The sequence below is a fragment of the Papaver somniferum genome, chromosome 4 (genome assembly GCF_003573695.1).
Source record: "Papaver somniferum cultivar HN1 chromosome 4, ASM357369v1, whole genome shotgun sequence".
Lineage (NCBI taxonomy): Eukaryota > Viridiplantae > Streptophyta > Magnoliopsida > Ranunculales > Papaveraceae > Papaver > Papaver somniferum.
Genome location: NC_039361.1, coordinates 33,193,404 through 33,216,789, shown reverse-complemented (window position 1 = coordinate 33,216,789; position 23,386 = coordinate 33,193,404). Strand labels below are relative to the sequence as shown.

At 34.7% G+C, this 23,386-nt stretch overlaps 2 protein-coding genes across 2 annotated transcripts; both read right to left on the bottom strand.

Annotated features, from left to right (window-relative positions):
- Positions 1–613: 613 nt before the first annotated feature.
- On the bottom strand, positions 614–1,164 carry LOC113273710 (putative cytochrome c oxidase subunit 5C-4). Its single transcript, XM_026523346.1, has 2 exons — positions 1,097–1,164; positions 614–885 (listed from the first exon to the last, which is right to left on the bottom strand). The coding sequence occupies exon 2, from the start codon at positions 875–877 to the stop codon at positions 686–688; it is 192 nt and encodes a 63-aa protein (XP_026379131.1). The 5' UTR covers positions 878–885; positions 1,097–1,164; the 3' UTR covers positions 614–685.
- Positions 1,165–2,965: 1,801 nt separating this feature from the next.
- Positions 2,966–12,146, bottom strand: LOC113272305 (wall-associated receptor kinase 5-like). The gene is made up of 4 exons (XM_026522158.1): positions 11,213–12,146; positions 10,887–11,054; positions 10,005–10,802; positions 2,966–3,366 (listed from the first exon to the last, which is right to left on the bottom strand). Exons 1-4 carry the CDS (start codon positions 12,144–12,146, stop codon positions 2,966–2,968), a joined length of 2,301 nt encoding a protein of 766 aa, XP_026377943.1.
- Positions 12,147–23,386: the final 11,240 nt, after the last annotated feature.

Below are 23,386 nucleotides of genomic sequence, written 5' to 3'. Positions count from 1 at the left end.
GTGGTTTATTGAGGAGAGAAATACTAGGTTTTTAAATTTTTATTTTAGTTCAAGAGTAATCTAGACATTTTGTTTTTGTGTTAGGATATCCCATAACCATTTTTTTCGACACTAAGAATCCAAGTGAACCCCCTCTATTGAAGTGTGACGCCCCAATAATATCCTTCAAAAATATAGGACCATGACAGCTAAGGAGATACCTGTTTATTGAGGTGAGTAATAGAATTTTGATAAGATAACAGTGATACTAAACTCCCAGGAAAAACCTTGAAAATTTATCCCGACTCTCATAGTTTTGTGAGCCCTGCATAAGAGATTAAACTAGGAGCCACTTTACGGGTGGCAAGTCCCGGCAAAGCATTTCTATACATGGGTGCCCAGTAAAGCATTTCTATTCATGGATGCCCCAGTAAACTGGTACCCATCAGCACAGTGTTGGATTTTATTATAGTACGTTTCTATTCAAGACTCTTTCGGATCTTAATTAATCAATTTCACCTTAACCACATATTTCTTTCTCAAAACCAAATTGCCAAAAACTTATTAGACATTACTCCTTAGCAGATAGAACCGAAAACCGTGAGACAAAAATGTTTGATATAGTTGTTTGCATAACTTAAAGAGAAGTACAAGATCACCTGGTTTACTTAAGCATCGATATGTAGCTAATATACATACATACTGATTAATCTTCTTCATCAACAACGACACTAATTTCGCCTTTTTCAAGCAGATCATAAAACTCCCTGGTTCTCTTCTGATTGTTCCAATGATGCATCTTCCATAAACCACCAGCAATTAGTCCAAGAGTAATTCCGTAGATCACTTCTTTTACTATACTTGGTCCCTTATAAACTACATGACGAGCACCACCCATTACTCCACCTGTTCCAATATTAGTCAGTGACACTCAACCATCACCTTAGTGATACCACTACATCAATTTATTATGATCACAACTAAGTGAAAATCCTATTATTAATTTGGTATGAAAATTGAGGCAACAATAAAATAAAACTACTTCTATGACTAACAAAATAAAGGGGTAAATTAAACAATCTAAACAAACCAAAACCCAAAAGAAAAATTATCTTACCAGCTGCGATCAGAATTGATATTATCAATTGTGCAGTATAGCTAGACAGGCTGCTAAAGAGAGACGAGAGAAGAAACTAATCCACTAGAGCATATTGACATAATGAAGTCAAATGACGAATGCATGTTTGTCAAGTGTTGAACCTCCGAGCATTGCCAAATGTCTCACTTTGTCCTAGTAAATAAATTTAGCTAGACATGGTACACCTCTTACTAGCTCTTTTACTTGAGTTGACAGGTGTATAAAATTGGTCGAGGTGACTGGGGTTTGACTTTGGACCGGTCTACAGAACTCATGGAGTTCTTTCAAACTAAATCAAGTTAAATGGTTGGTATGATCTGGTTGTATGAACATGGATTTGTAAAACCTTTACAAGGGTGGTGAAGTGGTCATGTAGAGGTCAAATTTTGTTTAATTCTTATTTAACATCTAGTTCAAAAATAAGAAATAGTTCAAAAATAAGAAAATTTGTTTAAGTCACATGAATTGAATTGTCGATTACGAAATCGCTATGCTAACACCTTAATCTAACAGCTGAATGACCGCATACTGATGTGGCACCAATTGGCAATACGAGAAAGTTTATTTGTCATCCACGTAATCTCTATTATTTCTCTTTTGATTCCTCTCTTCTCTTCGCCTCCCCGTTACAAAATCACCGTAACAAAATCAAATCACCATGGCATTCACAGGGTTTAACTACCAATAAACGAGTACGCAAGGTTTTGAAGTCTGGTGATACCAACTGGTAGTTTTCCAGTTAGATTATTATCTCCTAAATTAAGATATCTAAAAGAAGAAAGTTCGCATACGGAACAAGGTAGAGATCCTTGGACGGAATAGGAGGAGGCAATTAAGATCCACCAATAATGGGGCGTTTGAAATGTTAGAGAGACATCAGATCATCATCATCTAAATAGTTGGAAAAGTCATGGGTTGTAGAGATGTCTTCGGATTTAAAATTTAAGCATGATCGTACTTATCATCACGATTGGTTTGAAATTTCTTATGAAATCTTCCGTTGAAAAACAATAGAATTTCTAATCAGCAAAGAACAATACGTTTGATCTTAGATCTGGTTTCTAAATCAATCAAATTATTCCAAGAGTATACAATGGCTTCTCAGATTCGGGGGAGGATAAAAAAAAATCTTTCGGAAAACAAGATGTAAAAATTTATCTCAATTTGTTCGTTGTCCGATTTAATGACGTGGTTGAGATGAATAACCACTTATTTTGCCACTTCAGCTACCACGTCACATTTAGCTGTTAACTAGCTGTTACTCAGCTGGTCACCTAGCAAGGTTGTAGTCGATTACGAGACTCGTTTTATTTTTTTATTTTCAAGCAAAACTCATTTTGCTTTTTATTTGTAAGCAGTGAAACTCGTTCTTATATACTCCCTCCGTCCAAAATTAGATGAGCTAGTTGGTTTTAAATTTTGTTCCAAAAGAGATGAGCTATTTTACTAATCAAGGGGTAATTCTAAAACTACCCTTTAATCGATTATTGTTACTATAAGAAATATGTATAATTTGATAATCATGTTTATATTCGTTGCGTAGGTGTTTTAAAATGTTTTTCAACGATATAAAGTTTACGAATAACCGTGGTAGAGTTTAAGAGATAAATCATTTCTAAGTTTTACTAGTTGTTATCCATAAGGGTATAATTATAAAAATACTTAAATATACTAATACTCTCCTTAACTCTTTGCCTTAAAAATTGTGCAAACTACAACTAGCTCATCTAATTTGGAACGGAGGGAGTATGTAAATCAAAATTTTCATTTTTTTTTGTTGGAAGAAGCCATGGTATTTCCCATACTATGCAACAGCCAACAGAATAACCATTAACCAACTTTACACAATCATCTAGGGATGCTTATCGAGTCTGTTATACCTGCACCAAAACTATATTGCGCAGAATCAACAGTAGTTGTGGAGGCAAAAAGTGGAGCAGTATAAAGGTCTCTTGGATCAGTCGGTAAGATTGTATTTGTTTCATGATGACAAGAGGATGCAGTTGTCTCGATCCCTCTCCAGCTCTCTAGCTCTGATGCTACTTGTTTCATTGTTGGCCTTTTATCACCCATCGAGTTAAGGCATCTCTTGGCAAGCTCGGAAACTGCAATAACTTGTTTTGTTGTTGCCTCGTTTACTACTCGCGCGTCAAGAAATTGGAACAATTTGTCTTCTTCCATCAAAGAAATAAAATATGCAGCAAGATTTTTTAGTTCTCCAGGCGTCTCGGAAAAAATAGGCTTTTTTCTATAAGTTTTATTTTATATATATAATGGACGGATCTTCGAATAGCATGACAATCACAGTACACATAGTTGTGTTAAAATATAATACCTGATGAAGTCATCGATTGAATCCAAGAAATCCTCCAAAGCTGCAAGCACACCCGTAGAACAGAATATAATGGAATATCTTGGTTTCTCCTTCTTGACCATTTTGTGTAATGAATAATAAAATTTTCGAACCCTATACTGATGGCTATAAAGTTCCTTTTATAGGTAGAAGGAGGACCAAGGTTCCTAGGGTTAGAGTTAGCATTCAATCTCGACCGTCCATCAAGAAAGAGATATAGGAAATAAGCCCAAGAAATGGTAACCAATATACTTAGCAATATTCTCAATTAACCAAAAGATAATACATGGGCCCACAGGATATTTTATATGTATAGAAATATTCTTACATTCTCCCACTGGTCCATGTAATAATTTATTTAATGGTTAATTATAGAAAAAAACGTAAGCGCGCATAATTGCTAGACATATTTAATGGTTAAACGTAATACCTTAACCAAGCAAATTACTTATGCGAGTCATGGAGGTGGCACATTGTCCTGTTATCAACATGTTCCCTTCCATGTACCACAACACAAGCAACTTACTTAATCAGACCTTAAATAGGGATATCATAATGGTCCAGTAATGTCTTCAAAAGAAAACAATTTCTGTTAACATTCATCCAATAACATAAAAGTATACTAAAGTGGATACAGAAATAAGTTCAGAACAATAACAATAATAAGATCTCAATAAGTGTTCAAACATAAGCAAAAGTCTAAGTGAAACCAATTGTTTGTTACTCCCTCAAGACCCATGTTTCCAACATGTTCCAGAAAGGTCTTAGGAGGTAACGCCTTCGTAAATACATCTGCAATCATAAGTTTTGTGCCTATGTGTTCAATGAACAACTTTTTCATCTGAACAACTTGCTTCACGGATAGGTACTTTAGATCCATGTGTCTTGAACCCTTAGTATATCTAGCGTGCTTTGAAAAGAATACTGCTGCGGCATTATCACAGTAAAGTTTCACAGGTGCGGAGGCAAAATTTAGGTCTCCAAACATTAAGATGAAATTCCGCATCCATGAACAGTAATTTGTAGCCTCATAACATGCTACAAATTCAGCTTTCATTGTTGAGCCAGTGAGAATAGACTCTTTTGCACTTTTTCATGATATTTCTCCTCCAGCTAATAGAAAAAGATATCCAAAAGTGCTCTTTCGAGTATCATTACATCCCATGAAATCGGAATCTGAATAGCCAACCAACTCAAATTGATCTGACTTCGCAAATGTGAGACGATGATCCTTCGTTCCTTGCAGGTACCTTAAAACTTTCTTTGCAGCTTTCCAGTGTTCCACTCCAGGATTCACAAGGTATCTTTCCAGAATACCAACTATATAGCTGATATCTGGTCGTGTGCAAACTTGAGCATACATTAAACTTCCCACCACAGAAGCATAAGAGATTTTATCCATTTTCTTACGTTCCAGTTCATTCTTAGGACAAAGATTGAGTCCAAACTTTTCTCCTTTAGAAACCGGAACTATACTTGGCTTACATGCATTCATCTCAAACCTCTCTAGAATTCTTTCGATATATACTTTCTGTGAGATTGATAATGTTCCAAGTGATCTATCACGGGATATTTCTATACCAATCACATAAGAAGCCTCACCCATATCTTTCATTTCAAAATTCTTCGAGAGATATTCCTTAGTTTCATGCATAAGACCAAGATCACTACTCGCAAGTAGTATGTCATCTACATACAATACCAAAAATATGAACTTCCTCCCACTGATCTTGAGATATATGCATGGAACTACAACATTTTCTTCAAAACCAAATTTTTGAATGGTTTCGTTGAATTTTAGATACCACTGCTTGGAGGCTTGCTTAAATCCATAAATTGATTTCTTAAGTTTGCAGAGCATGTGTTCCTGTCCTTCTAAGACAAAACCTTCAGGTTGACACATGTAAATATCTTCCTCAAGCTCACCATTAAGAAAAGTTGTTTTCACATCCATTTGATGTAAATCAAGGTCATATTGAGCTACTAATGCCAGAATAATTCTGTGAGAGTCTTTCTTTGACACGGGAGAAAAGGTCTCTTTGTAATCAATGCCATCTTTCTGAGTGAAACCTTTGTCTACAAGTATAGCTTTATAACATTGAATATTGCCATTAGCACCGCGTTTGGTCTTAAAGACCCATTTACACCCGATTGCTTTGTGTCCTTCAGGAAATTCAACGTATTCCCAGACTCTATTATCATCCATCGAATTTTTCTCTACTTTCGTAGCATTAATCCATTTATCAGAATTACTACACTTGATAGCTTGTGAATAAGAAACTGGATCTTTCATAATCCCTAAATCAAAATCCGATTCTTGTAGATAAACCAAATAATCATCAGAAATATCCCTTTTCCGTTCTCTAGTAGATCTTCTTAAGGCTACTTCTTGTGGTTGTTCTACAATTTCTTCAGTGACAATAGTCTCATCATGAAGCTCCGGTGCCGTTATTTGTGTTATTTCATCATCAATCGGTTCTACAACCGAAGGAGTCACAATATCTATATAAATCTGAGGTAAAGGGATTATTACTCTGATTTCTTGCACAAATTTTTCTTGCACTGGTGTACTCACACTAACTTCGCCATCCTTAATGAATTTTGCATTTCTAGTTTCAACAATTCTCATACTATGGTTAGGACAATAAATAATATACCCCTTGGATTTTTCAGGAAAACCAATAAAGTAACCGCTAACAGTTTTCATACCCAATTTCTTTTCTTTGGGATTATAAACTTACTCTTCTGCTGAACAACCCCAAACTTCCAGGTGTTTTAAACTAGGTTTCCATCCCTTCCACAGTTCAAAAGGAGTCTTTGGAACTGATTTTCTTGGAAATCTATTTAAAATGTAGACAGCATAACGAAGAGCATACATCCACAAACTTAAGGGTAAACTCGCATGACTAATCATGCTTCTAACCATTTCCATTATAGTACGATTTCTCCTTTCTGCTACACCATTCTGCCAAGGTGAACCTGGCGTTGTGTATTGAGCAACAATTCCAAGCTTTTGGGGAAGTAAACCAAAAGGTCCAAGATGTTGTCATGTTTCGTCATAGCTTCCATAATACTCTCCACCCCTATCAACCTAATGATTTTCACCTTCTTTTCTAATTGCCTCTCAACTTCAGTAATGAATTGCTCCACAACATTCACAGCATGAGATTTATCATGCAATAAGTAAAGATAACAATAACGTGAAAAATCATCAATAAAGGTGATAAAATATTTTTCTCCTCCAAAAGTTGGAACGTCGAAGGGTCCACAAATATTTGTATGTATTATTTCAAGGAGTTCGAAACTTCTTGTGGCACCTTTCTTTGTGTGTTTGTCATCTTGCCTTTAATACAATCCACACAACTCTTATAATCAGTAAAATCAAGGTTCTGTAGAATCCCATCTTTTACCAATCTTTGAAGCTTTTCACGAGATATGTGTCCAAGCTTTTTATGCCACAAGAATGAGGAATTACCCTCAACATGTTCAGTTCTATCATTATGATGCATGGTCAAATAGGTTCCAGGTATTGATGATGATAAATGTAACTTGTAAAGACCATCAGAAAGATAACCAGAACCAATAACTTTATAATCTTTAAACAAACTAAAACATCCATTGGCAATTTGAAATTGAAAACCTTTTCTATCTAGTTGAGAAACTGAAATTAAATTGCGGGAAATAGTTGGAACATAAAGAATATTTTCTAAATCAAGAAAGTATCCATGATCTAGAATCAGACGATAGGTGCCTACAACATTAACTGGGGCTTTATTGCCAATGCCCATAAAAAGGAAGTTTTCATTCTGGTTTGTGAGTTGGGTTGAAAGGTATCCCTGCATCGAATTAGAAACATGAACATTAGCACCAGAATCAAACCACCATGATAAAGAAGATTCTTTAACAGTCAAATTTGTTTCAAAATAGCTTACGAATCCCAAAGGATTACCTTTCTTTTCGAACCATTTTTGACGCTTAGTGCAATCTTTCTGAAAATGACCAGGTTTCTTACAGAAACGACACTTATTGTCATCTTGCTTTGCGTTCTTCTTTTCGGGTTGACCAGAATTATTCTGTGGTGCTCCCTTATTGCCCTTTGCAGGCTTGCGCTTATTATTCACTCCTCGATTGACGAAATGTGCTTGATTAAGCCCTTGCTGGTTTAGCCTAGCTTCCTCTTGAACCAACATGTTTCCCAGTTCATTTGCAGTCCACTTTTCCTTAATAGTGTTGTAATGCACTTGAAAAGGGGCATATTGAGGCGGAAGCGAATTGAGAATGAATTGGACAAGAAAGTTCTCATCCACAGTTAATTTCATCTCAGTGAGCTTAGCAGCAATGCTACGCATTTCTATCACGTGCTGGTGCATTGACCTTACACCGGTATACTTCATGGTGGTAAGATCAGCCATCAGCTTCCCAGCTAGAGACTTATCCGCTGTCTTAAAGCGTTCCTTTACGATTTCCATAAATTCCTTAGCATTTCTAGGTTTGGGAAGCGATTCTTTAATGTTTGCATCAATGTGCATTCGCATCAACTGTATGCTCATCCTATCACTTCTCTCCCACTTTTTCAAGAGATCCTTATCTTCAGTGGAACTCTTATCATCTATAATTGGCTTTTCAATTTGGAGAGCAAGGTCAATATCCTGCACACCCAAAGTGAACTCAACATTCTCTTTCCATTCTGAGAAGTTGGTGCCATTGAAGAATGGGATAGAAGAAGTATACGAATGCAAAGACTTAGAACTAGAAGCTGTAAAACATGACAAAGATACACAAAGTCAAACTCACACACATACAAATTAAGAAACTCCTGTGAGTAGAATCTTAATAAGACAACAATCATGTCATAAAGTCATAAAAAACATTCACACATATATAAGCAAGCAAAGACAAACATCTGTGGACATTATGCCTTTCATGGTTACATAGATAAACATAATATTTATTCAAACATGTGAATTAGAGTTACCTGTGGGTAGCTTTTCATTCTAATATGTATGACTAAATAGTTAATTTCTTTATGTTTATATACAAACACTTGAACAAACATCTCCTGTGGGTGATAGTTATTCTTATGTGATTGCACAAAACGATGTAGACTTACAATGACATGTTAATATAACATAATACTTTAGTATCACTGTGGTGATAGCTAAAGAGCATACAATTCAAACGTTTTTTTTTTTTTTAATAACCTATACATATTCAAGTTAGGCTACATTTGAACCGAAAATCATACAGTCAAAACCATCATGTGAAAGTCAACAGTAAGTCAAAGTCCACGGTCAAAAAGTCAAGTCAAAGTCAACATGTGAAGTCAAACAGACAGTCAAAGTCAAACAGTCAACTCGAAAAGTCAAAGTCAGTTCTGCGGAAGTCAAACAGCCAGTCAACGATCAAACAGTCAGAGTCAAAGCAGAAGTCAAAGGGACACTTAAAGTTTTCTCTTTATGTCAAACGTACAGCTTATGTCCGACCTTTGAAAACAAATACACGTGACCTATTGGGCCAAGCCCAACAAATCTAATAAAAACATCATGTGAGCCCATATATAGTTTCAGAATCAAAAGAAAAAGAAATCAATTTGACGCACATACTGTTTAACCTAGCCGCATACGTTACGAACATTATACAGACATTTAGATTACGTTATGCATAAACCAAAAAAAACAGGCTATGTTAATCATGAACTTATCACACAAAAAATTGATCAAGCAACATACATGCTCTTTAACAGATCAAACACAAATTCATGTTGTTTTCCATATATATCAGACATCACATCAAATCTTCCTTATATGTTATAAATCCAATACTCATAGAAACATATCAAGTTATTATAGGTGAGCCCATATTATATAATTAACATGATCTAAAAATATATATATATAGCCGCATGATTTATTTGCTCAATCAATCAAAATTGAATATCAATTAAGTAAGACAAAATATTCATATCTATAAATATAAATAGTACATAAACATGAATATTAGTAATCAAACAGACATACTATGGATTGATATAAACACAACAACTGTATACAATCATCAAGGACAATCATGGAGTTCTAAACCAGGCTCGATACCAAATATAAGTTTTATTTTATATATATAATGGTCGGATCTTCGAACATCATGACAATCACAATACGCATAGTCGTGTTAAAATAGAATACCTGATGAAGCCATCGATTGAATCCAAGAAATCCTCCAAAGCTGCAAGCACACCCGTAGAACAGAATATAATGGAATATCTTGGTTTCTCCTTCTTGACCCTTTTGTGTAATGAATAATAAAATTCTCGAACCCTATACTGATGGCTATAGAGTTCCTTTTATAGGTAGAAGGAGGACCGAGGTTCCTAAGGTTAGAGTTAGCATTCAATCTCGACCGCCCATCAAGGAAGAGATATAGGAAATAAGCCCAAGAAATGGTAACCAATATACTTAGCAATATTCTCAATTAACCAAAAGATAATACATGAGCCCACACGATATTTTATATGGATAGAAATATTCTTACATTTTCCAGTCAAGAGTTCAAGAAGAACCACACCAAAGCTATAGACATCACTCTTTCCTGTCAGTTGACTTGTATTGAAGTACTCTGGATCCATGTATCCTCGGGTCCCCTGTGCTACTGTGGCTAATTTTGTTTGGTCCAAAGGAATCAACGTTGATGCTCCAAAATCTGCAACTTTTGCGATGTAATTTTCATCTAAAAGTATGTTGGCAGACTTGACATCTCTATGAATTATTGGTATAGTAGTGGATGAGTGTAAATAAGCAAGCGCACCAGCAGTTTCTGCGGCTATTCTCAATCGGCTTTCCCAGGAAATTGAAGGCACTTCACTGCCGGAATGGATATGTTGGAAGAGAGTGCCATTAGAAAGGTATTCATAAACTAGCAAGGGAACTTCAACCTCTAGACAGCACCCTAAGAGCTTTACCACGTTTCGGTGATTAATCTGAGTTAAAATAACAACCTCGTTTATAAATTGTTCGTTTTGACTCTGGTCATCTTCTTTTGACTTCTTAATGGCGACTACACGACCATCACATAAGGTTCCTTTGTAAACAGTTCCAAAGCCTCCTCTACCAAGGACCAGACTCTCATCATAATTGTTGGTCGCTGATTTTAGCTCTTTTTCTGTAAAATTTTTTGAAGTTTCTACTCCGCCTTCATTTAAAGCTAATTGTCCTTTTAGTAGGGAACCACCGTTTTGCTGAAAGTATTTTTCTCGCTGTTTGATTAATTTTCTTTTCTTATAGATCAAGTGTAACCAAGAACTGGCGATTATCAAAAATAAGAACCCTAAACCGATACCTGCATGCATATACCTGAAGATCAAATGTAGTTAAGTATGTGATACTTATATTATGATGCAATAAACTAGAGGAGATCATGTACCAAGAGCAACTGTTATAAGTAGAAATTTAGAGTCTCTAGTGCAGCCTAACCCATCTTTCCTCCCATCTCCATGACTGCCCTCTGGACATGCACAATTGAAGCTCCCGTTGGTATTGATGCATATCTCTACACACGGATTGTTGTTTTGATCCTCACACTCATTCACATCTGTTAAGTTGCACCCGTACCACAATCGTACATACGTTAGCTCTTTTGTAAAATTGCGAAAAGTATAGATTTGAAGAAGGAAATGTATGGCCCTCAAACTATGATGGAACTCCAACTAATTACGGAAGGCAGGTAGAAGATCATCTAGAGATACTCACATACCTCTGCATCCGGGACTAAGATAAGGGTTCCCCACTTCCCCTTGTAACCTTCATTGCAAGTGCAGCGATACCCGGGATTGTTGCCTGAATCGCTGCAATGAGTATTTTCCTGGCATGCAAAAGTGGTTAAATTCATTTGTGATTCTTCACATGTCGTAGTCCCTATTGCCCAATCAACAAGAATAGGAATATCTCTGGTCGGTTCAGCCGTAAGATCCGATGCAGAAAACGTGAACTGTTCATAATCAGCTACAAAAGTGTAACTGCAGGGGTTGAAGGATAACAAGTTTGTGTCAGTAGTATTAGGTTTCCACAACAAATCAGCCTCAATTTCTTTTAGCCCCTTTGCGATGCTAACCTGGCAGCACCCACCGCCATCGCAAGTTTCTTCGTTCACGTCTTCCAAAGTGTCACACCATGCATCACACGAGGAGGAGGTGGGCTGAACCTTCTCAGCCAGCTTGTAACCAGAGGTAAGCCCTGAACTTCCACACCCAATGGAAAATAGTTTGTTCCTTGTGGCTGAGAACGTAAACGAGGTCTCAAACAAACTCATGGCGTCGCTCGATATATTCAGCTCCGGATCACGATGCCTATTGTAACATAAGATATCTGGAAGGGTTTTTAAGTGAATTTCAGTTTCTGTTATACCTAATATTTCAAGATTACTACTTGTGCCAATAAAGGGCTTTGGAGGGTTATAAGAAGTATTACAGTTAACACTATAGCCATACCCAACTCTATAAATGGAGCACGCTCCTGCTCCCCGAGTATCATCTTCACCTCCAACAGTTATCCCGAATGGGTAAGGAATACTAACATTACCACATGTAGCTTGGCAATCTTGCTTTGTCTCGACAAATGCAGCAACGGATGATACAAATGTTAACCAGCAGGAGAGTTGGATTAACAGCAGTCGTTGTTGTAACATGATTTTAGCTAGGATATGGATTTGGACTTTATTTGTGCTGGCTAACTCTGAAGGTAGATATGGATCAATTGAACGATCATTAGGTTTTGATTTGTAGCCTTCATTTACTTTAAATCTTAGTAGTATATATATACTACTTCTCCCAGCATTGTACAACTACAATAATTCATCACATCTCAATTTTCCTCCACACGGTTTGAATGGCTTAAACTAGCTTGGAATTGCTAGAGAATAATGTAAGATAATTTCTTATGTGATAATTATCTCTATTGCGCCCATGTGAGAATCTGGTTATATTTAGGATATTGCTAAATATCTAATCCATGGTTTATATAAGGAGTTAGTATCCTATTTATGTTCTTCCTTGATGGACGGTCGAGATCTAATGTCGAATACTAAAATCCTAGGAACCTGGTCCTCTCTCTACTTATGAAAGGGAAACAATAACCATTACTATTGTATCTAAGAAATGACCACTCATTACAGCTAAGGTCAAGAGAGAGAAACCATGACCTCCACAAGGTATTATTCCTACTCCAAACATGATTGGCGTATGATGAATTTACGATCCCAGGTACTCCGTATAAACTTATTCTTGCGTGTTTGATTGTGTGATTATCATGAAGTTCACGATCCTAATTTAAGTATCTATAAAAATTAAATCTTATAGTTGGCATCTAGAGCTTGTGTTTAGAACTCATGATCGTCCGTTAATCATATGCAATAATAAAATAAAATTGTGTTTGATATATTTGGTTTTCCCCTTCTGTGAACATAATCGTTCTTATGGATTTGCATTACTTTTCACATCTAATTATCTTGACCCATATCATGCTCACAATTCATGTTCATGTTTGATTTTTTATTATCTCATCGAAATCAAATCGGTTGAAAATTATGGTATACTGTAAAATTTAAGATCGTGTGGCCATTATCACTTATGATTTTCTTGTATACTTTTATATTACCTTCTTAATTTTGTAAGAAAATATATTTCAACATTAATAACCTACTTAATTTTGGAGAAAAATATATTTTAATTTAATACTAATGTCCTACCCTTTATTTCATGTAAATAAGTTAATATATCTTGCTTATTGAGTTTATTTTTGGCCTAATGGTCTTATTTTTGGCATGTAAATAAAAGAAAATCAGTTTAAAAATATTATTTTTTAAATAATGGCATATAATGAGCATATGAGGTAATAATGAACGTAATAATGATGATAAATGAAATGGAAGAATGTCGACATCATGTAGTCATAAACATGCATAATTGTTCCACTAAAGTCCATATATTCTACTTGTCTTGTATGTGAAAGAGAGGTAAATTGGAGATATGATATAAATGAGAAAATATTTATCGGGCATTACATCTTTATGGCATGAATCAATAAGTGCTCCAAAGCAAATGAAGATAAACATAATATTTTCATCACGTGAATGGTTATTAAGACATTAAAAATTGGAAACATTAATATTTTCTTGTGGGCATGTATACGTGTTAGTTAATATTAAGATAACGAGACATTATTAATTTTAAAACTAATGAAACCAATTTTTATTGTAAATTAACTTACGCTTCCGCTTTATCGAAACACTAACACGATTTTTTATCGAGTTTCATTATAAATTTTATGATCAAAACCATTTTTGACACCATTAAATTTGTGTGTGCATTATGATATGGTTTGTGTGTGTGCTTGTGCGTTATGATATAGTTTCTCTCGCATTATTGTTTTTCTTTAAATTTTATGGGATTATACTTAAAATTATTATGGGACTCTTTAGTTATCACCACAGTGATACTAAAGTGTTATATCTCAGTATAATCATAATGTTATTACAAGCATGAATTTGCAAACCGTAAAGTGTAGGTTTAGCAGTTATCGCCATCATGTGATAATGACATTATTTTAGTTGATTAGCTATCACCACAGTGACGTCAAATCACTTTTGGTCATGATCAAAAATTTTGTCAAATGCTTGTAATCCTGTCTTTCTTAAATATATCAGAACAAAATTTACCCACAGGAAATTGGAGTTCACATATTTAAGAAAACACTGATTGATATGATTGTTGATCATATGGATATGAACTGATTTGAATCTTGAGGGTGTCTAGTGTCATTATGTTTCACTTTTCTCCCAATGTTAATGATAATTTCAGTTGTACGTATAAAATTATTGTGCTTAAGATTCTTATGCCATAATTCTTTAGTTATCACCACAGTGATACTATAGTGTTTTGTCTTAACAATAATAATAATTTTATTGTAAGCACGAATACGCCAAGCCGTAAAGGCAAGGTTTAGTAGTTATTATGACATTATTTTTGAGTTGTTTGGCAATCACCACAGTGATGTCAAATAATTTTTCCAGTCATAATCGTTATTATGTCAAGTGCTTATAATATTGTTTTTCTTAAGTGTATTAGAACAACAATTACCCACAGGTAATTTGAGTTCACATGTTTAAGATAACATTGAAGTGTACAATATCTGATCATACATTATGGTAATTAAATAATTGGCACATGATTAAACGTTATTTCTTAAAAGTGCATAAAAGAAAATTAACATAAATTAACTCATTATCGAGTTGAGTAACCTATTATGATTTTTTTTTTCATATTTTCATGAATATTTTTACTATGTTGTCCAAAACTTATTGCATCCTCTATGAAATTGAGGTTTTATTTTTGATAAATTTCTTCATATTTCTGAAAATGATACTCGTTGACTATTTATACCTTTCATATTAATTCATCATATATCCGTTATTTATCATGATCTTTAAGTTTGTATCATATTTAAATGAGCGATGCATCAAAGAATTTTTCTTCAACAAAATTTCATTATTGAATTATACTTATAGACTTGCTAAATGCTCGATTTTGTTTTACGAAAAGTTCATTATGTTTGGACATTTCAATTAAAGAGTATTATTATTATTGTTACAATTTATGTATGATGACATGCCTTTGAGTAAAGGTTTATGATTAATGTTTTAGGGTTACTCATAATTGTTTATAATCGACTAATTTTATGATCAGATCAAGGATGTCCATATCATTGATTAGGACCATGCAACGTCACAAGAAAATCTAGTGGGATATTTGTAATTCTACATATTTGTTGGATTGTTTAGTTATCGCCACAGTGATGCTAAATTCTTATCTTTTAAGTGTTGTATATCTTGAGTCCTCTTAGTTTGATTTAACTATTAGAACAATGTTGCTCACAAGTAGTTTTGGTTCACAAATTTAAACAAGCATTAAGGTTATCTAAATGTTTCATATACATGTGATATAATAGCCACCCACAGGTGACTACAACTCACATTATATTAGATTGAACATATTTAGAATTATTGGAGTTTGTTAATACATTTTAGGACGTGAGTTTCCCACAGGTGATTCTAGTTATGGTGTTAAACAAACATAATGTTGTGTGTATGAGAAGGTAAAATATGTACTAATGTTTTTCATGTCTCATATTGTTCCTTGATAAGGTTTTTACCCACAGGAGAATCTTATAGAAGGTATGTAACTATTGTAAGCTTAATTGTCATTTATCTCTATTATAAATTTCAGTTTCTGTTCTTATTAATTGTTGATTATGATTATTTTGTAGACTTTTAATGGTCCATTTTTTAAAGATAAAATTGTTTATCACCTGAAAAAATTTTCGCGTTACTGTGTACATCTACCAATTGCATTGTGAATCCCAATCCGTGGATGTTTTCTCGAACATTCATTATTGAAATTGAGAGGCAATTATAGATAAAGTGAAAATCATAAAGTCTGATAAAGGTGGTGAATATTGTGAAAGGTATGACAAAACAGGATAATATCCTAAATCTTTTGCATAATATCTTCAAAAGTTTGGAATTTTTGCTCAATACACAAGGCCAACTTATCCTTGGCATAATAGTGTATATCAAAAGGCTAAATCATACTTTTATGAAAATGGTTAGAAGCATGATAAGCGATGCATAATGGATATACATTTGTGGATGTTTGTTTTTTCTGCAACTGTGTAATTTAAATAGATTTCCAGTAAAGCAGTTTCAAAGACACACTTTGGACTAGAAAGGATGGAAACCTAATTTAAATCAAATTTAAGTTATGGTTTTTCAGTTGGAGGTGAGCGCTTACATTCCAAAGAATGAAAATTGGATTTGAAAACTATTACTGGATCATTGGTTTTCCTAAATAATCCAAATGGTATTCATTAATGTTCTAACCGTAGTATGGGAAGTATTGAAATTGAAAATATAAATTTATTAATGATGGCATAATCAGTGGGAGTACGTGGATATATCTGCTCAAGAAATCATGATAATGATCCCTTTATTTAAGATTTCTACAGATATTGTGAATCTTCTCATTATCAAAATGTTAGATAATGAAAGACCATAAATTACTGATCCAATACTCCATAATATAACTAATGCCAATAAAGAAATTTTTTGATAACAACATGAACCAGCATTAAGAAGGTCTCAACAGAGATTGAAAGAAAGTTATTCATGTTGTTTAAGTGATTTTCTTACGAGAATTTATTACATTTTGATATGGAATGGTAAAGACTCGGTTTTAGGTTCACAAATATTATGTGTAATAATTTTGATTAATGGATTGATGCTATGTGAGCAAAAATCATTGGTTGAAAGTCAACTGTCGGATATTGTTTAATTGCTCGAAAGACACAAATCAGTTGTATGAAAGTGGGTCTTTCTAACCTAATACGACTGTAATAGCAATTTTAAACGGTATAAAGCAAGACTTATTGCCAAAGATTTTACTCTGAAACGATGCATTGACTATAAATAAGTTTTTCTCTCGTGTCAAAGAAAGATTTATTCATAATTTTCATAGTATTATTAGTAGCTCAGTATGACCTAAGATTTGCATTAATTAAATGTGAACGTAGCCTTCATTAATGAGAAATTTTAGTCTACAAATTTTAAAAGTCAAAGTATGAAATTTGAGCATCCTCCCATAATGGTATATGAAATTCAACAGAACTATAAATGTTTCAAGTTTTGTATGAAATTATTACATATTTATGCATATACCTCAAGATCAGTGGGAGAAATTCATACTCTTGGTCTTGTATGTTAAGACGTACTACCTACGAGTAGTCATCTTGACTTTATGCATATCTCTATAGTTTTTTGATGTAAAGAATATGAATGAATCTTACCATGTGATCGTAATATCATATGGATAAATAAATCTCTCATATAAGGCATATATCGAATATTCAAGGAATTTTGAGATAATAACATATTTAACAGATTTTATTTCATGTTGGATAGAAGATATAAATTTAATCTTCAGTACATCTTAATTATGATATGAAACTTATAACTAGTTGTTGATATGTTAAAGAATCAGAGAACAAATTACAGGAAAGCTATCAAGAAATTTGAGATACTATTTTAACTTATGTCTTATAATTAGTTAGCAAACCCAACAAGAGTTTATTGGGTTTTTATAGACTTCAATTTTTGTGGATGTATGAATTCTATAAAGGAAGAATCCATTAATACTAGTCCCACAATTGAGTTTGAATATTTATGACTGTGATACTTAGAGACTTAAAGTTTGTTTCTACATTGCTGAAATTTATCGTCTTAGCTTCGCAGCATTAAAGCACGATATGTATACGAAGGGAACAAAACACATGAACCTTGAGTATATATGCGTGAATTATGAAATTCAGAAACAATAGTTGTTAATTTATCGCTTAAGCACAATTGCATTCGGAGATGCACTTAATGAATAATTACCTTTTAAGACCTCTTAAGAAAATATTAAAATCGCAGGTCTGTGGGAGTAACTGATTATTTTCAGCTACTTTATGTGCTTATTTTTGAACAGTTATTGAGCTCTTATTAATATTATTCTGAATTATTTCTTTATCCATGTTTAGTATACATTTATGTGAATGGATGAATGTTGACAGAAATTGTCTTTCTCAAAGACATCACTGGACCATTATGATACTCCTCTTAAAGGCCTAGTTGAATAAGTTGTTTATGTTGTGGTACATGGAAGGGAACATGTTGATAACAAGACAATGTGCAACCGCTATGACTTGCATGAATAGCTTATTTGATCAAGGTATTACGTTAACCACTAAAGCTATTATTTAGAAATCACGCACGCCTTATGTTTCCTGAAATTAAGCATTTATAGATTATCACATGGACCAGTGGGAGAATGTATGATAATTTCTTATGTGATAATTATCTCTATTGTGCCCATGTGAGAATCTGGTTATATTTAGGATATTGCTAAATATCTAATCCATGGTTTATATAAGGAGTTAGTATCCTATTTATGCTCTTCCTTGATGGACGGTCGAGATCTAATGTCTAATACTAAAATCCTAGGAACCTGGTCCTCTCTCTACCTATGAAAGGGAAACAATCACCATTACTATTGTATCTAAGAAATGATCACTCATTACAGCTAAGGTCAAGAGAGAGAAACCATGACCTCCACAAGGTATTATTCCTACTCCAAACATGATCGGCGTACGATGGATTTGCGATCCCAGATACTCCGTATAAACTTATTCTTGCGTGTTTGATTGTGTGATTAACATGAAGTTCACGATCCTAATTTAAGTATCTATAAAATTAAATCTTATAAATAATAGTACAACGTTTAGAAAATCTAAGTCAAGCAAGACTTGGAGAGACAAAAAAAAAATGTTCATAAAGTTAAAAATCAACCTAATCATACTCTGACAACGACGGACTTTCAGTTTCGTATCTTTATTGGCCAAATCAAAGACTTGAAAAACCAAAAAGAAAAACTGATGGGGATTGATTTGTATTTTGTATATGGAAATAACAATCCCTCCACCAGGATTGGTATCGTATCAACGGCAAAATCACGACTTCAATAACACGAGGGAGTCCATTCGTCTGCCCTGGTGGGAGCCATTCAACTCTTTATAAAATATGGAAGGTTATTACCGAAAAGCGAGAGCTCAAACGAAAACTTTCACGCCAGGATGGTTTCTCTCAGAGAATAACTTTCATGCTAGCTAGCTAAAAACATTAGCAACTTCGTAAATTCATTGCCACATAAAGCAGGAGTTTTGGATGCATCATGCATTTAGAGAAGATGACATGTTTGTTGAAAATAGATAGTCCTATACTTATCGATTTTATGGGCATCTTAAACTTCTGATATCAATAAACCTTGGACAATACTTCAAGTTGGTTTTCCAAAAGAGTTCAGTCATACACAGATTCTAAATGTTCATATCCATATAGTAGAAGAGCTCCACATGATACACGTTCACAATTTTTCAACATGCAAATACAAATCATTGCAGTCGAACACGGACGTCACAGATCAAACAAGATTTGTAAAATCAAAAAGACTTGATAGGAAACAAACAAACAAACAAACAGTAGAGTCTCATAAAAACTAATTTTTCTACACGCAAATACGAGCCATTGCAGTCGTTGCATGTTAGATGCATGTATTTTCAAAATCAAAATAATGATTCCAAGTGTTAGGTAGCTTGAAACTTTGAACTTTCCACGCATCAATTATTTCATAGTCTGAAGTTTCCACGTTGTACAGAATCTATATAAAATTGCGAAGTTACTTTCTCAATAAATTTGGAGGTGAGTAGGTTTTCATGATGCTGAGAATATCAAAGCCAGTCTTTGGGAGTGGCCTAATAAGTCTAGAGCAAGAAGAGGATTAAGCATATTTGGGTTCTAATGCCGTTTGCAATTTGGTGGACCATTCGGAATGGACGAAATGAGCCAATGACCGACTGTATAATGACAAGAGTCGGTATTTATCTCAACTCATTTTTTTTTTATTTTTTTTTTCCTGTAAGCAAAGGCCTTCAAAAAAGGCTAATGATCCTCCTCAACTGTTGGTAAGAGCCAAACAGGAGGGACAGACTAGTACATAGTAGAATTTCTTTTATTAGCCCACATTGCAAGTTCATGAACTACAGAGTTACAATAACGAGGTTGGAAATTAAAAATGCATGCAACTAACTTAGAAGAGAAAAGTTGAATATCTTTAAAAATTGCATCCATACTCGGATTCCCTTCAAATTCCCAGCTGAGAATTGGTCGATGAGGGGATTTCGCATCACTTTCAATGATGATGTGAGTTAATTGTTGCTCCAAGGCTTTCTTAAGTACTGCCCAGATGGCTCTTTCTTCGGCTTCTTCAGCAGAGTGTACTTCAAAAACTAAGGACGCACAAAAGGTTGCTTTTCTTGAGAAATCTCGCATCACATACCCTGCACCATTTGCTCCAGAAGAGTCATCAAAGGAACCATCCGTATTATATTTAATCCAACCAAAAGAGGGGAAAATCCATTTGTCACAAATACTGACAGAAGTAGTAGTAGTAGAGACAGTCAAGCTAGTTTTCCTAGTGAGAAGCATGGCTCTCGCTCTAGCTAGGACAGTAGGATGATTTTCAGAAATATTTTGAAAGATGAAATTGTTTCTACTAGTCCAAAGAGACCATAAGATAGCAACGAAAAGACTTTGATCTTCATCAGAGAATTTAGACTGAGGATCAGTTAACCAAAAAAGAAGTCAATCAATGAAAGACCTGTTTTGAAAATAATGCGTGTTAATGTTGAAATCAGAAATAAATCATACTTTGCTAGCAAAAGGACATAGGACCAAAGCATGCATAATAGTTTCATGAGGATCAGTACACCTAGGACAATCCACACTATGCGTAGGCATTCTAGTGTGAAGGATAGTTCTGGAGGGAAAAGCATTTCTAGCTGCTCTCCAAATAAAAACTTGAATTCTGTAAAGAACTTTGATTTTCCAGATACACATCCAAAGATTTTTACAAGAGGAGGGCCTAAGACCTCTGAGCCCCATGTAGGCAGATTTAGAAGAAAATTTGTCATTCTTTGAAAGATCCCAATCCATCCTGTCAGGAGTGCAAAGCTGGCTTAAGGGAATAGTGATAATCTTCTGAACAGAAGCATTATCAAAGTGGGTGTTAAGTCTAGACTCATCCCAACTTCTGGTTTGAGAATCAATAAAATAAGAAACTTTGATATTAGGATCAGAGGGGACTAGAGGGTTGGGTGTGGCAGAACCCAAGGAGGGTATCCATTTGTCACACCATTGGTCAATTAATTGACCATCCCGAACTATCCATATCCAAGAAATGAAAGGCTTGATTAGTTCTTTTATGGCGTGTAGACACTTCCAAGTCGAAGAACACTTACCAGTGCACTTGGCATTCAAGAAATCAGTTCTGGGAAAGTATCTAGCCTTAAGAACAGTGGCCAGTAAGCAATTAGGATTTTCTAGGATTCTTCAGGCATTCCTAGCTAGCATGGCCAGATTATTTAATTCGGCTTTTCTAAAGCCAAAACCACCTTCATCTTTGGGGGAGCATAAAATGTCCCAACAAAGCAGGTGCAACATCCTATCTTTTGGGTCTAAAGTTTCACCCCACCATAATTTTCATAGGTGAGAGTCCATTTGTTTACAAAGATGTTTAGGAATAAGGAAGGCTCCCATTTGAAATAGAGGAAGAACTTGGCCAATATGCTTAATTAGAGTGGTTCTAGCAGCTTGGGACAAGAGCTTATGAAGCCAGACAGAGATTCTGGCATCAATAGATTGGAGAATACCCATATGTGTCTGTATTTTTGAAGCTTGGAACACAGTAGGAGTGCCAAGGTATTTTTCTTCTAAATCCCTGCTCTGGATTTCTAAAATATTGGCTAAGAGAGCTTTTCTATGCTCAGGAATCTTCCTACTAAATAAAATACCAGATTTTTCAAAATTTATTTCTTTCCCAGAGTTCAGGCAGTACTTTTGAAGATAGTTTTATGACTAGAAAATTTTGAGAAGTAGCTTTTGAAAAAAGAAGGGAGTCATCAGCAAACAGAAGATGTGTCATTTCAGGAGCATCTTTACAAACTTTGATACCCTCTAAAATACCTTTCTTTTGAAGATTATCAATGTAAGAAGATAAAGCTTCAGAGCAAATGATGTAAAGATAAGGAGAGAGAGGATCTCCATATCTAAGCCCTCTTTCAGGTTTGAAAAACCCAGTAGGTATACCATTGAGAAGGAAAGAGTAGGAAACAGTAGAAACACACTGGTTTATGAGTTTAATTTAGTGGTTAGAGAGACCCATTTTAGTTAAGACTTTTTCTAGAAAATATCATTCAAGTTTGTCATAAGCTTTAGACATATCAAGTTTGACAGCAGCCATGCCTTCAACTTTGTCATTGTGATTGACAACATATATGGCCTCATTGGCTAGAAGAATATTATCAGAATGTAGATAGGATTTGATGGTTTTTACGGAATTGAGGAGACGACCGTGCGGAGGAGACTCCTTGAACCGAGCGAAATGTTCAACCTCACACAGATGCACTGCAAGAAGGGAGTGCTTTGAATTTGAGAGATCAGTCGGTAGTACCCCGGCCTAAACCAAGACAATGGTCGTTCCAGAGTAAATTCGGTCACAAGAGAGGATGGGTCGATCTGTAGGAGGGAAGCTGAGAAATGAGTGGCATCGATGGTAATCAAAGATTGTAGGTGTGTTGTGTATTCTAAATAAGATAGGTTCTAAATGATTGAATCTGTGTTGACAGTAATTGCTCAGGTGATGAGTTGTTAATCTCTTGTTGTCTGTTTGACGTGAGATTCCCATTCCTTTTTCAATTATAATTTAGAGACTTATTTATATTGGAATTGTAAACACCATGATCCCATGAAGTGTGACAGTTGATGGAATCAAAGAGTGGGGACATGGAAATCGTGTTTGAAACCAGTTGCTCATCGTGCGGAGACTTGGTCGATTTTCCATCCACTACTTTGTTAACTCCTTTAACTGATTGCACGACTTGCTCACATTCTCATCGTGTGTATGAACACACGTGTCGTAGACCGCCAGACCAAAACCCTAGTTGATATCCCCCCATGTGACACGATTGACGTCTCGTGATTAATTTAGTCAGTTGCTGACTTCATGACTTTATGGGACGATGAGTCCATGTATTTGCTGAGTTGAACATGATTTTGCAAAATGTTCTGAGACTCATGAATTGAACGTGTCTGTTGAGACAGAGGTATAATTTTCACGTTGGTAGTTGAGGTGAGCAAGTATTGCTCATTCGATGAATTGTTGAATATTGATAGTTGAACCAATATTCCTTGGTTTGAGAAAATGTTGCTCATTTGATGAATTA

Excerpts from the sequence above, each read along its gene's own strand:
- LOC113272305 (XM_026522158.1), bottom strand. The coding sequence starts at position 12,146 with ATGTTACAACAACGACTGCTGTTAATCCAACTCTCCTGCTGGTTAACA. Across the intron at positions 10,803-10,886 it reads ACTTATAACAGTTGCTCTTG|GTATCGGTTTAGGGTTCTTA; the intron begins GTACATGATCTC and ends ATATGCATGCAG. Across the intron at positions 3,367-10,004 it reads TCTTCTTGAACTCTTGACTG|GAAAAAAGCCTATTTTTTCC; the intron begins GAAAATGTAAGA and ends ATAAAACTTATA.
- LOC113273710 (XM_026523346.1), bottom strand. The coding sequence starts at position 877 with ATGGGTGGTGCTCGTCATGTAGTTTATAAGGGACCAAGTATAGTAAAA.